The following is a 13,813-nucleotide window of genomic DNA, read 5'->3' on the forward strand; positions in this document are numbered from 1 at the left end:
GGAACCCATCCGGGTGACCCTGCTTAAGGAACAGGTTGGAAAAGAGACCCTCAGGAGGTCCCTGCCACCCTCATCCGTTTTGGGATTGTGTCAAATGCCTTACGGAGTGAAAAGCCAAAAAAAGATCTGTTAACCCCAAAGTGAGAACTTGTGGAGGTTGTCATTAGAGAGGTTCTGTAGAATCTGTGATGTGTGGACTTCCATGGAATATTTAATTTAGTAAAGGACAGTCTGCTAGTAGAATATTTAATTTTGTTCCCCAGATACAAAATTTGGTTGGGTTCCAAGTAGTGAAGTTGTGTGCATCACAACGTAGTCACTTCCTGAGTTAATTGCTCACGATGTTCAATTGAGATTTTAGGTATTATATGTAGCAGATATATTTCTCTCTTGGATCTTTGGGGTGAATCTGGAGCTCTCACTGTGGTTTCAGGGGAGGGAGAGGTGTGGCTGCAGACCAGCTGGGGTAGCTGATGTCCCCACTCCTGCTCTCTTGCAGCATTTGTCACCCTGTTAAACGGGGAGCAGGCCCAGAGCGCCATCAGGAGGTTCCACCAGCACTCCCTGCGAGGGAAGGAGATCTCCGTGCAGCTGCAGCCCACGGATGCTCTGCTGTGCATCACCAACCTGCCCCTTTCCCTCAGGATCGAGGAGTTTGAGGAACTGGTGCGTGCCTATGGCAACGTGGAGAGGTGTTTCCTGGTCTACAGCGAGCTCACCGGCCATTCCAAGGGCTATGGATTCGTGGAGTACATGAAGAAGGACTCTGCTGCCAAGGCCAGGCTGGAGCTCCTGGGCAAGCAGCTGGAGGAGAGCACTCTGTTTGCACAGTGGATGGATGTGAACCAGCTGACCACAAACCTCATTCACTCCAAGTGCCTTTGTGTGGATAAATTACAAAAAGACTGCGCTGATTCGAAAGAGCTGCTCCAGGCTTTCTCCCTGAAGTACAAACCTGTGTTCTGCCAGGTATGTTGGGTTTCTCTCTTAAGGAAAACCAAGGCTGGGATTGCAGCATTGCCTCACTTCACTCTTGCTGTCTTCCACTTTTATTTTTCTTATTTATTTTTATTTTCCTGTCAGCTGTTGTGCCATCTGCACAGTGATGTGAGCAGTGATGCTGCACTGCTCTGGGTGTGCATTGTGATCCGTGTTATCTGGGAATTCTGGGAATTCTGCAGTGTGGGCTTTGTTGTTGTTGGGTTTTACTTTTTGATTGGGGTGGTTTGGAAAGGTGGAAAAGTTTCTTTTTTAACTTGAGTTTTTAAAGAAAGACTTAGTAGTCTTTAGTTGTTTGGTTTTAAGGTAGTTTATTTTATGTTATCTAGAAGATTTTTTTTTGAGTTGTGGTCTGTTTAGTAGTTAGGTAAAGGTACACAGACACTTAGGGGGTTGGTGGGTTTTTTTATATGATACATTGTGTATTAGATGTTTATAGTTTTTTCTCTAATGTCTGTCACTTATATTGAATAGTGACTTTCTACTCTAAACTCATTTGTGAGTGTTAACATTACTAAGAGCATGGAGGTTTGGAAGAAGAAAGAAAGAGGATAGGGCTTGCTTAAGTTTTTCTATTTTAGAACTTCTGACTCTCATGTACAAAACTCAGACTCCTCTGTACAAGGCTTAAAACTCTTTTGTACAGCACTCAAAAGTTCTTCTTTTCACTTTGTGACTACTTTTACTGTAATAGCTAAACTTTTGTGATCTCTTGTTCTTCTTGTAAGGTTGGTAAATTGTTCTATGGATTAAGTTCAAAGCCACAGGGGTCTGTGGCTGCATTCCAGGGTCTCAAATGCTTTTGACCTGGACCTGGCACATCCAAGAGTGTCCAAGGGACATTCTGGGTTCCGACACTGCAGGGTATCACTCCAGTAGTGATGCTGAACTGCCCTGGGTGTGCAGTATGATCCATGTGATCTGGGAATTCTGCAGGGTATCACTCCAGTAGTGATGCTGAACTGCCCTGGGTGTGCAATGTGATCCATGTGATCTGGGAATTCTGCAGGGTATCACTCCAGTAGTGATGCTGAACTGCCCTGGGTGTGCAGTGTGATCCATGTGGTCTGGGAATTCTGCAGGGTATCACTCCAGTAGTGATGCTGAACTGCTCGGGGTGTGCAGTGTGATCCATGTGGTCTGGGAATTCTGCAGGGTATCACTCCAGTAGTGATGCTGAACTGCCCTGGGTGTGCAGTGTGATCTGGGAATTCTGCAGGGTATCACTCCAGTAGTGATGCTGAACTGCCCTGGGTGTGCAGTGTGATCCATGTGATCTGGGAATTCTGCAGGGTATCACTCCAGTAGTGATGCTGAACTGCTCGGGGTGTGCAGTGTGATCCATGTGGTCTGGGAATTCTGCAGGGTATCACTCCAGTAGTGATGCTGAACTGCCCTGGGTGTGCAGTGTGATCCGTGTGATCTGGGAATTCTGCAGGGTATCACTCCAGTAGTGATGCTGAACTGCTCGGGGTGTGCAGTGTGATCCATGTGGTCTGGGAATTCTGCAGGGTATCACTCCAGTAGTGATGCTGAACTGCCCTGGGTGTGCAGTGTGATCTGGGAATTCTGCAGGGTATCACTCCAGTAGTGATGCTGAACTGCCCTGGGTGTGCAGTGTGATCCATGTGATCTGGGAATTCTGCAGGGTATCACTCCAGTAGTGATGCTGAACTGCTCGGGGTGTGCAGTGTGATCCATGTGGTCTGGGAATTCTGCAGGGTATCACTCCAGTAGTGATGCTGAACTGCCCTGGGTGTGCAGTGTGATCCGTGTGATCTGGGAATTCTGCAGGGTATCACTCCAGTAGTGATGCTGAACTGCCCTGGGTGTGCAGTGTGATCCGTGTGATCTGGGAATTCTGCAGGGTATCACTCCAGTAGTGATGCTGAACTGCTCGGGGTGTGCAGTGTGATCCATGTGGTCTGGGAATTCTGCAGGGTATCACTCCAGTAGTGATGCTGAACTGCCCTGGGTGTGCAGTGTGATCTGGGAATTCTGCAGGGTATCACTCCAGTAGTGATGCTGAACTGCCCTGGGTGTGCAGTGTGATCCATGTGATCTGGGAATTCTGCAGGGTATCACTCCAGTAGTGATGCTGAACTGCTCGGGGTGTGCAGTGTGATCCATGTGGTCTGGGAATTCTGCAGGGTATCACTCCAGTAGTGATGCTGAACTGCCCTGGGTGTGCAGTGTGATCCGTGTGATCTGGGAATTCTGCAGGGTATCACTCCAGTAGTGATGCTGAACTGCCCTGGGTGTGCAGTGTGATCCGTGTGATCTGGGAATTCTGCAGGGTATCACTCCAGTAGTGATGCTGAACTGCTCGGGGTGTGCAGTGTGATCCATGTGGTCTGGGAATTCTGCAGGGTATCACTCCAGTAGTGATGCTGAACTGCTCGGGGTGTGCAGTGTGATCCATGTGGTCTGGGAATTCTGCAGGGTATCACTCCAGTAGTGATGCTGAACTGCCCTGGGTGTGCAGTGTGATCCATGTGGTCTGGGAATTCTGCAGGGTATCACTCCAGTAGTGATGCTGAACTGCTCGGGGTGTGCAGTGTGATCCATGTGGTCTGGGAATTCTGCAGGGTATCACTCCAGTAGTGATGCTGAACTGCCCTGGGTGTGCAGTGTGATCCATGTGGTCTGGGAATTCTGCAGGGTATCACTCCAGTAGTGATGCTGAACTGCTCGGGGTGTGCAGTGTGATCCATGTGGTCTGGGAATTCTGCAGGGTATCACTCCAGTAGTGATGCTGAACTGCCCTGGGTGTGCATTGTGATCCGTGTGATCTGGGAATTCTGCAGGGCACCGCTCCAGTGAAATGCCAGCAAAATATTTGGAAGACATCCCCTTATGTCATACTTATGTCCCCTTAATGTCATCACTGAAAATAATTTGGTTTTTGAGAGCTTTTAAAGTAAACATTGCTGAAGGTTTTATTGCTCAAAGAGAGCCAGGGTGTATGAATACCACAAGTGCAACAGTTCAGATGGTGCAAAATACATCATATAATTAATATATAAATATTTAACATGTTTTTCCCTAACTGAGGAAGGCTTGGGTTCTTGGCTGTTGCCAGGGATAGAAGTGACACATCTTTTGGAAAGCTGGGAAACACAGAGGAGGTGGATTCTTGCCTTTTTAGTGCAGAGGTTTCCTTCTCATCCTTGTGGCTTGTGAGATGAGACCACAAATGAATGTGGCACAGACAGATCATCATAAACAAGCAGTAGAAGAAAATCTGTCCTTGTTGTCCCACAGATTTCAGTTGCAGGGTTGTTTTTGTGTTGTGTTTTTCCCTTAAGTCCCTTGGAAGGCTGCTCAGGGATCAGCCCCAGGGATGAGCGCCCGGAGATTCCCAGCACATGGAGCAGAAGGTCCCTGAGGATCTGCAGCCTGACCACCTGCTCTTCTCCAGCCCCAGCAATCTGTAGTTGGCCAAAGGGAAATCCTTAGACTTGCTTGATCCAGATCCATCAGGAGATGAATAAACTGGAATTAACTCTTCCCAGAAAATGCCCATTCCTGCCTGTTTTGATCTCGAGCCTGGGGAATGTGTCTGGCTTCAGCCTCACCTCACTGATGCCTAAATTAAGGAGCTTTTGCTCTCCATTAAATTCTTCCTGTAAGAAGGTATTAAATGCTGGACTCAAGTCTCCTGCTCAGTCTTTGTTTAAGTAGCTCAACAGATTGATCAATTTAAGTCTTTTCCTTCATGGCTTTTTTTTCCCAGCTGTCAAATAATCTGGGGGCTGTTATCAGCTCCCCCAACAATTCTGCACCATCCTTTAAAAATTCTGAGCTTCAAAGAGTAACAGACTTCTTGGGGAAAGATGGGTTTCACTGACAGAGCTCTGCTGTGCAGTTAGAAGCACTCAAAAATTGACTTTTTAAGTCATAATAAGTCTTGGGTAATACTTGGTGTGGGTGAGGAGAGTGTCTGAATTAGGTCAGTAAATATTCCTGTTCTATAAAATACAGGAGGGTGGAGGTAGGGAAACAAATAGTTCAGATTTGATAGGGGAAGAGGGAAGAAAATGGATACTAATTAATTATGGGTTTATGAGTGAGACAACCTGAAAATTGAGGACAAAGGAGGAGGAGTAGGACCCAAGAAAAGGTGGAAAAAGCAAAGAGGGGGGATGTGATAGGGTGGGTAGAGACAGAAAAACTGGGAGAGGACAGGGAAGCAGAAACCTCGGTTTGGGGGAAATTTCTATAGAGAATGACTGAGAAAAGTATTTTTTTTTCTGGAAAACATTAATGCAGGTCTTGTGGTGCTGCCATGGCTTAGTTCTGCTGGGAGCTCATGCAGTATTTCATCAAGCAGATAATTCTTACCTGAATTCATGAAATAAACTCCCGGTTATTTCATCTTATTCCAAAGTTACTTATTTTTTTTAATCATTTTGATTTCTCCTCTATTGACAACAGAAATGTTCTGTCAGGAGGAGCTGAAGCTAAATACTTGCACATGGACATTAGGAAAAATATGTTTTGTCCTTTGTTTCAACAAAATGGACCAGAAAACCTCATTCTTTTCTTCTGTCAACTTTAAATTGTCACTAAAAGGTCTCCACCCTTATCTGGATAGGAATAAAAAGGGGGTTTTTTCAGTACCTGTTTACTTGGGAAGCTGAAAAATTCCTTTGCAAGACTATTGGTGGCTGCACTTGGGACGTTTTAAGGGAGTTCTTAACTGTGTTTCATTTTAGCTGAAACTGAAATACAGATGTTCCATAGCTTCAAACCCTTCTTTTCACAAGTACCTCAGGTCTTTGCCAGTGAACCTAAACTGGTATCAAAATAAAATATAAATATAAAATGTGTTTATATGTGAAGTTTGTGTTCTCCAGAGCTCTGCCCAGAGGCCAGTGCCATTAAAGATCTGACCATTCTCTTTGTCTTCCAGATCTTTGACATTTATATTTCAGTTGTCAGGGGAAGTTTGTGGGGCTGAGGTTGTTTTTATCCAGTGCAATCTGGAGGAGGTTTTGTCTCTTCCACACCAGAGCTGGTATCAGTTTATCATTCCCATTCATCTGGGGACTGGAGATTTTTGCTTAAGCTTCATGCCTCCCTTCTCAGCCTGTTTTTTTGTTTGATTTAAATCTGCTCATTCTCTCCCAAAGTCTGCACACAAAGGCCAGAGCAGTGTTTGCCACGTAAGCCCTTTTCCAGTCTGCTTGATTGATCAGTCTGGCATCTTCTCTTGGCATTCCCCACAACCACAGCCTTCACATGCACCCAAAAGGCACCAGATACTGGTGGAATTTGCATTGTTGCATGTTTCAGCAGCTGTCATGCACCCTGATGCACGGCACTTTGAATATTGCAGGCTGAAAGAAATGAAGAAGAATGAGTTTATAATTATCCTGCAAAATAAAACTGGTTGTAGCATCCAGCTGTATTTACAGTTTGCTTCTCTTTGCTGCTTTGTTGTTTAAATATGTGTTAAATGTGTGAGGTGGGATGGAAGTGGAGGTGGGAATGGAAGAGGTACTGGAAGGAATGAGCAAGTAACCATGAGTCTATAAGCTGAATGCCAAATAGATGAAGATGTGATATCCAACTTATTTCCAGCATTTTGAGAAAGAACCTTTTGGAGGGGAAAGGTTTGGGGGGAAATTTAACCTTGGTTGTGTCAGCTGTGCAGGACCTTGCAAGGGGCAGGTGACAATATTGCAGGGCAGCTGCTGGAATTGCCAGTTATCCATGGAGTGCTGGCAACTGTTGTTGCTGGACTGGGGCTCCGGGAGCTGTTGTTGCTGGAATTCCCATTTCCCACTGGGCTGTGGAGCTGTTGTTACTGGGATTCCCATTTCCCATGGGGCTCTGGAGCTGTTGCTGTGGGAATTCCCATTTCCCACTGGGCTCTGGAGCTGTTGCTGTGGGAATTCCCATTTCCCACGGGGCTCTGGAGCTGTTGCTGTTGGAATTCCCATTTCCCATGGGGCTCTGGAGCTGTTTTTGTTGGAATTCCCATTTCCCACGGGGCTCTGGAGCTGTTTTTGTTGGAATTCCCATTTCCCGCGGGGCTCTGGAGCTGTTTTTGTTGGAATTCCCATTTCCCACGGGGCTCTGGAGCTGTTGCTGTTGGAATTCCCATTTCTCACGGGGCTCTGGAGCTGTTGTTGCTGGAATTCCCATTTCCCACGGGGCTCTGGAGCTGTTGCTGTTGGAATTCCCATTTCCCACGGGGCTCTGGAGCTGTTTTTGTTGGAATTCCCATTTCCCGCGGGGCTCTGGAGCTGTTGTTGCTGGAATTCCCATTTCCCACGGGGCTCTGGAGCTGTTGCTGTGGGAATTCCCATTTCCCGCGGGGCTCTGGAGCTGTTTTTGTTGGAATTCCCATTTCCCACGGGGCTCTGGAGCTGTTGTTGCTGGAATTCCCATTTCCCACGGGGCTCTGGAGCTGTTGTTGCTGGAATTCCCATTTCCCACGGGGCTCTGGAGCTGTTGTTGCTGGAATTCCCATTTCCCACGGGGCTCTGGAGCTGTTGTTGCTGGAATTCCCATTTCCCACGGGGCTCTGGAGCTGTTTTTGTTGGAATTCCCATTTCCCACGGGGCTCTGGAGCTGTTTTTGTTGGAATTCCCATTTCCCACGGGGCTCTGGAGCTGTTGCTGTTGCAGTTTGCCCAGGATGAGGACGGCGGCAGCGGGGACTTTGCCGTGGTGGAGTACGAGAGCGCGGAGCAGGCGGAGAGCGTGCGAGGGGCCATGGACGGGGTGACCATCAACGGCAGGAGGGTCCAGGTGTCCTTCTGCGCCCCTGGAGCACCAGGCAGGAGCACCTTGGCAGCTCTGATAGCAGCACAGAGGATGGTGAGATCCCTGGAAACCTCTTTGGGATGAGCTCGTCGCTCCCGAGCTGGGGCTTTGTGCAGAGGGGAAAAGGAGCCGGGCTTGGGAAGCATTTTGGGTTTATCAAAGCCAGGTTGGACAGGGCTTGGAGCAGCCTGGGACAGTGGGAGGTGTCCCCGCCGTGGCAGGGGTGGGATGGGATGGGATTTAAGGTCCTTCCCAATTCCAAACCAGTCTGGAATTCTGTGGTTCTGTGGATCCCTGCCCATGGTATAAAGGGTGGAGATGGATGGGCTTTAACCAACCCAAACCATTCTGGAATTCTGTATAATCAGCCCAGTTCAGGCTCCTTCCTAGGCAAAGATGGCCAGGAAGAAGATTAATAATATCCATTAAATACCACAAAGTTGCACCCACATAGCTCTGGGATTTAATAAATGTAATCTCCTGTAAGAGAAATCATTCCAGCTCAAAACAAAAGTGACTGGGAATGAGTCATTGGACGAGCTAAAACTTGGTTTAAAACAGAGAGGCAAGAATTTGTCAGCTTTAAGATAAATTTCAAGGCAGGAGAAATAGGTTCATTTCATGCTCGAGGTAGAAGAAAGCTTTTTACACCCACATGTCTTATCAAATGATTTCCTAGAAAATTGGATGTGATCAGTGTTACATGGAGAGGCAGAAGAGTTCCCTCTCTTCAGCCAGCTCAGGCCACATCTCTGTAAAAGAGATGAGAAGTCTGCTGCAAGATGTGGTGCTCATGGCAACATTTCTTACTCTCCTGTACTGATAACTCTGGGTTTAAAGGGGAAAAAGAAATGTGCTTGAAATTTTGTTGGAATCGTTTGTTAGGTGTTTCATTTGAGGGGGAAAAAAGCAGAAAACAGGGAAGGAAATGGGTTTTTTCTGTGTCAGATGAAATGTGTACATTGCCATTGGAGTTTGAGGGATTTAAATGTATTCATTGCTTTTTCCTGCTTCTAACACTTTTTCTCTCTTCACTGGAGATGAGGAACAATAGGAAAGGCTTGCTTCCAGAGCCAAATCCAGTGCAGATCATGAAAAGTTTTAATAATCCAGCAATGCTGCAGATGCTGCTGCAGCCCCAGCTGCGTGGCCACGCTGTTAAACCTGGTAAGCTGGTCTAAAATAAAGCAAAATCAACCCCTGTTCTTAGTGCTGCAAGGCTTTTGCAGAGTAATTGAGTAGAAATAATGTTTAAAATCTGTGCCGACACTGTTTCAGTGTGTTTGTGCTGGTAATTTCACCTTTTATGGAAGCAAAAGCATTGCTACACTCTTGTGTGTGGGTAAAATTCAGTGTTCCTACAAATACCCTTGTATGAACTCTGTGGGCTCTGAATATTCATACTAGAAATGGGTTTAGAAAGGAATGTCTTTTGCAAGACTTGGCTAAACTTAAATCTGATTTTAGATCTGAATTTTGCAGCCTGAGTCTTTCTCCTGTTGCCAATGAAAATCTTTATTCTTTTGGCTGCTGCCACAGCTGTGCAGAGTATTTATTACAGCATCAGCCAGGAACATTTCTGTGTTCTAATTAGGATGTGAATAAACATGAACCCTAATTAATCACATTTCAAACGGTGAAAGTGCTCAGAACAGGAGCCAGGTGATGAGGAGATCAAGTGGGGGAGAGCTGAGAGTGTGGCTACAGAGAAACCCAGAAGTGGGTGTGAAGTGACCACTTCAGGGCAGAAACACTTGAGCTAAATCTGAATTTAAAGCACTCAGATAAAGCTGAGGCCTGGAATCAGCTCCGGAGTGAAACTCTCAGGTGTGGAGGAGCTCTCACATTCTGGTCATTAACATCAAAAGGTTTCATAGCCTCTCCCAACCTAAAGGAGTCTCATCCCTTCCGGTGACCTTTGTACACTTGAAACTTTTCTGGAAAGCAAATTTAAAAATACAGGATAATTCTAAAGACTTGCCTAATTTGTAAAATGCACGATTTTTTTGTGTGTTTCTTAAACAGTTCTTGGAGCATCTGCAGGTTTACCTCACCTCATAAATTCAGCAGTTGGGCCACCTTTTTTGCAGTTGAATAAAGTTCATCAGGTATGTGACAAAAACCCTGTAATCAAAAGAGAATTTGGGGAGAACTTAACGTGAGAGATCCTAAAGTTTTAAGGAATTACAGTTAAAATTAAGCGTTCTTGTTAGAGCTCTAAGGAAAGTTATGAGATGGGGGAGCAGGCAGTGCTAACTGTCCAAAATGGAGTTATTTTATCTAAATTTTTGACTTAAAACCTGCCAGTGTAGACAAAACTTGTCATTACTGGCAGAAAAAAATCCTCCTGAGATGAGCTCTCAAGGAGCCGGGCACATCCCTTTCTCTTGGAGCAGCTCATCCCGACTCCTGGAGAGGCTTTATGGGTTTATCTGATTCAAACCATCCAGTTCAGCAGCCTTAGCTTCATTTTCAAGCTTGCAGGGACCCAGATGTGCTGCATGTGCCATTAAAAAACCAGAGATTTACAGATGTTACTTCTTACCGATAAACCCCCCAAGTTCTGCTGTAATTCCAGATGGGCACCAGAATTCCTGAGAGATAATGGGAAGGATCTTTGGGATGAGTTTGTGCTAGAATTGAGAGAGAGGAAATGCACCCACAACCAGAATTTCTGCCTTGAGCTGAGCTGCTCTCAGGGGTTTCTCCAGCTCTGCCAGGAGCCAAAAATTGAATTTAGTATTAGTTAAACATGAATTCATTAATTAATATTAATTAATATTGTGTTTCTATTAATTAATTATTTATTAATATGGTAGGTATTTACACAAATACCTACAAGGGACTGGAGTCAATCACTTGGCCTTATTATTTCTGATATTTCAGGCATTTCCATTTAAAAAATAAAATCCCCTTCAGCATCAATTATTTCTGCAGTTCTTTTGGCAAACACAGGCTTAGAGATCTTTAAAAAGACCCAACTAAAATGCAGGAATATTCCTTAGGTTAAGTATCTTGAGCTCTTCTGTTTTTTCTCTAAAAACTGGTAGGTGAATATATTAATTTTGAATAAATTCTGCTTAATTTTGCCCCATCCAGTGAGTTGCTTTTGCCCATACAAAATATATGTAATTCTTTGGGTTTTTTTTTTTTAATTGAAATGCCATTTTCAGTTGGTCTGTGTAAGTTCCTGCTGCTCTCTCTTCAGCCTGTGCTTCCTTGGAAGGCAGTGGGAGTGTTTGGTGCTCCCAGCTGGAGCCAGGGATGTTTTCCACAATTAACAGTGGGATTGATGATGATCCAAAGGTTTTTCCAGTGGTTTTTGGCTTGGGAGAGCTGCAGCCAAACAACTCTGTGTTTTCTCTGTCCAGAGACTTAAAAAATCAAGTCTCATTCTGTCCCTGGGAGCTTCCTATCATCTAATGAGCTCCAAACCTGAATTTTAGAAGGATTTGATGATCCCAGTTTTTTCTCTAAGGCACACTTATCTCTTCTTGGGTGATTTGTTTTGGGGTATTCTCTAAAGCCAGAGAAGCAGGTCGCTGTTTTATTTATTTATTTATTTAGAAATTCAGTGTTGTCACTGAAACCCCTCCCCAGCCACGCTGGTTTAGCTCCCTGCATGTCTTAGGTTTCTATTTTATATTCAGAGCTTTGTAAAGTAACAGAATGAGAATAAATATTTTTAAATAGCTCTTTAAAAAGGATTCAACAGAGAGGATTTGAAGGTTATTCACCCAGTAATTTTTCAACTCAAGGTAGTCTGATTTTCAACTTATTTCTCTTAATTTCTCTTAGTCTTAAATTATCCTGCTCCAAAATAATGCATTTTCAGCTTTCTCAGGGATGTTTTCCTCAGTCATCCAGCAATTTATTGAATCTTGATTAATCCAGAGCCTTTCCTCTGAGGATTCTGACCAAACTGATTTTTCCACTCTTTTATTTCTGAAAGTTTTGCAATTGAACCACTTTGCTTTGTTGCTGGAGCCAAGTTTAGAAGGAGCAGCCCCTGGCCCTGGTGACAATAACCAGCCCTGCATAATTTCTCCTGGAAATCACTGAGACAATTCAAATCGATGCATAACTAATCTAGATATGGCCCATCTTTGTTTGGAACAGCACATTTCTGAGTCCAGAAGATCGTATTTTAGTCCAGAAGGTCATATTTCAGTCATAAAGGGTTTTTCCCTAGGGAATTTAACCCTGCCACCCAGACACAGCCAAGGCTTGGAAATATTTGGGAGGTGTTTTGCAGTCTTCATTCCCTGGGTTTGGTGATACAAAACCATAAAGAAGGGTGTACTTGGCACTATCACAGTGTCCTGTCTGTTTATCTTTGTACAACAGCCTATAGAACACCCTGCATTTTACTGGCAGATGATGCTGCCAGACACTTCCAGGCCTGTAGCATAAATCACGATGTCTTTTAAAGTTTATTTTAAGCCTCAGTTCTGGCCAGAGCTCATAATGTTGAGTATACCAGTGGCAGAGTCCGAAGAGGGTGCCCCAAAGTTATTAATTCAGTGGCTCAGTTCTGGTGGCAAACTGATCCAGAATATTCTGAATGAACAATGTGAATATTTTATAGACTTGCCAATCTGCAGGCACTGTGATTTGTCAGGTTTGAATGCCTCTGGAGTAAGCTTTCATGTAGATTGTTGTGGGGGGAAACATATCTGGGTATTTCTCTGAATCAAAGTCAGTTCTGTGGAGGAAATTATTTTCCTTTGCTGTCTTAACTCAAAATCTTTAATTTCTTCAAGCAGTACTGTGTGAAAGTGTTTCTCCCTGACTGCCAGCTAACCCGTGTTTTAATCCTTTCTCAGAGCTCAGTTCTGGGAAGCACCTCCAGCCTACTGCTGCAGAGCCCTGCTCACCTGCCCCTGCCCCAGCAGCAGCTCCTGAAGATGGAAAACATGCAGGCAAACAGTGTAAGGCCATCCCTGCAGCTCTGTCTCTCTCTGAACACTCTCACAATTCCTAAAATAATTCATTTATATCATCAGGTGATCTTTAAGGTCCCTTCCAGCCCAACCCATTCACGGTTCTGTGATCCTTGAACAGTTCAGTGGAGCTGAAGAGGTTGAGAATGTGCAAGTTGTAAAAGGAGCTATGAGCAGATTATTTTAATAATTTACAGAGTTTTCTCTTCTTCCTTTTAGAAACCAGGTTTGCTGGGAGAGCCTCCAACAATGCTCCTGCAGACAGTGCTGGGCATAGGGGTGATGCCAGCAGTGAACTCAGGCCTGGCAACACGAGGAGAAGCTCTCAAGTGTAAATGACATTTTATTTCATCCCAAACCAGTAGAAATGCCCAGCTTCACGTTACGCACCTGACTTTCTCCCTGCGTAACGAAAGCAGCTTGTTAAATACTCTGCTAGCTCAGTTGCTGCCTTTTTTGGTACACTTGGAATATGCTTTTGTTTAGAGGTGACATTTTGTGGGGGTTTTCAAGGCAGGTAAATGGGAGTCGCTTAAGAGGCACCACGAATTTGCTCTTTGCCTTCATTGTATTAAGAAATGAGCTTTAACAGGAGTCTGTCACATTTGTCAATTTGGAATGCAAATTGCTGTGCCACTGATGCCCTCAATATTTATGAGGAAAGATCAGTTGGGTACTGGGGGTGCTCACCTGGAGAGGAGAAGGATCCAGGGAGAGCTCAGAGCCCCTGGCAGGGCCTGAAGGGGCTCCAGGAGAGCTGCAGAGGGACTGGGGACAGGGCAGGGAGGGACAGGACACAGGGAATAGATTTAAGCAGGAAAAGGGGGATTTAGATGGGATATTGGGAAAGAATTCCTGGCTGGGAGGGTGGGCAGGCCCTGGCACAGGTGCCCAGAGCAGCTGTGGCTGCCCCTGGATCCCTGGCAGTGCCCAAGGCCAGGCTGGAGCAGCCTGGGACAGTGGAAGGTGTCCCTGCCATGGCAGGGGGTGGGAATGGATGATCCTTAAGGTCCCTCCCAACCCAAACCGTTCCAGGATTTTCTGATCTTGTTTCCTCTGCTGCTCCCTGTGTTCTGCAGTCCTGGCCATGATCTG

General features: G+C 45.3%; 1 protein-coding gene and 1 long non-coding RNA gene across 4 annotated transcripts in view; one reads left to right on the forward strand and one right to left on the reverse strand.

Annotated features, from left to right (window-relative positions):
• The window catches only part of LOC137478891 (uncharacterized), a 369,499-nt gene that overhangs the window by 205,011 nt on the left and 150,675 nt on the right, over nt 1-13,813 (reverse strand). The gene's annotated exons all lie outside the window — the stretch shown is intronic.
• The window catches only part of RAVER2 (ribonucleoprotein, PTB binding 2), a 33,749-nt gene that overhangs the window by 10,645 nt on the left and 9,291 nt on the right, over nt 1-13,813 (forward strand). For 2 of the 3 annotated variants that reach the window (XM_068199016.1, XM_068199019.1), the window contains exons 3-8: nt 500-969; nt 7,638-7,829; nt 8,816-8,942; nt 9,801-9,883; nt 12,602-12,706; nt 12,938-13,049. In XM_068199016.1, coding sequence (XP_068055117.1) covers nt 500-969; nt 7,638-7,829; nt 8,816-8,942; nt 9,801-9,883; nt 12,602-12,706; nt 12,938-13,049 — 1,089 coding nt within the window. Of the gene's footprint in view, nt 1-499; nt 970-7,637; nt 7,830-8,815; nt 8,943-9,797; nt 9,884-12,601; nt 12,707-12,937; nt 13,050-13,813 lie in introns of all 3 variants that reach the window. The other variant, XM_068199018.1, reaches the window with a different exon arrangement.

This window comes from Anomalospiza imberbis, chromosome 9 (genome assembly GCF_031753505.1).
Source record: "Anomalospiza imberbis isolate Cuckoo-Finch-1a 21T00152 chromosome 9, ASM3175350v1, whole genome shotgun sequence".
NCBI lineage: Eukaryota > Metazoa > Chordata > Aves > Passeriformes > Viduidae > Anomalospiza > Anomalospiza imberbis.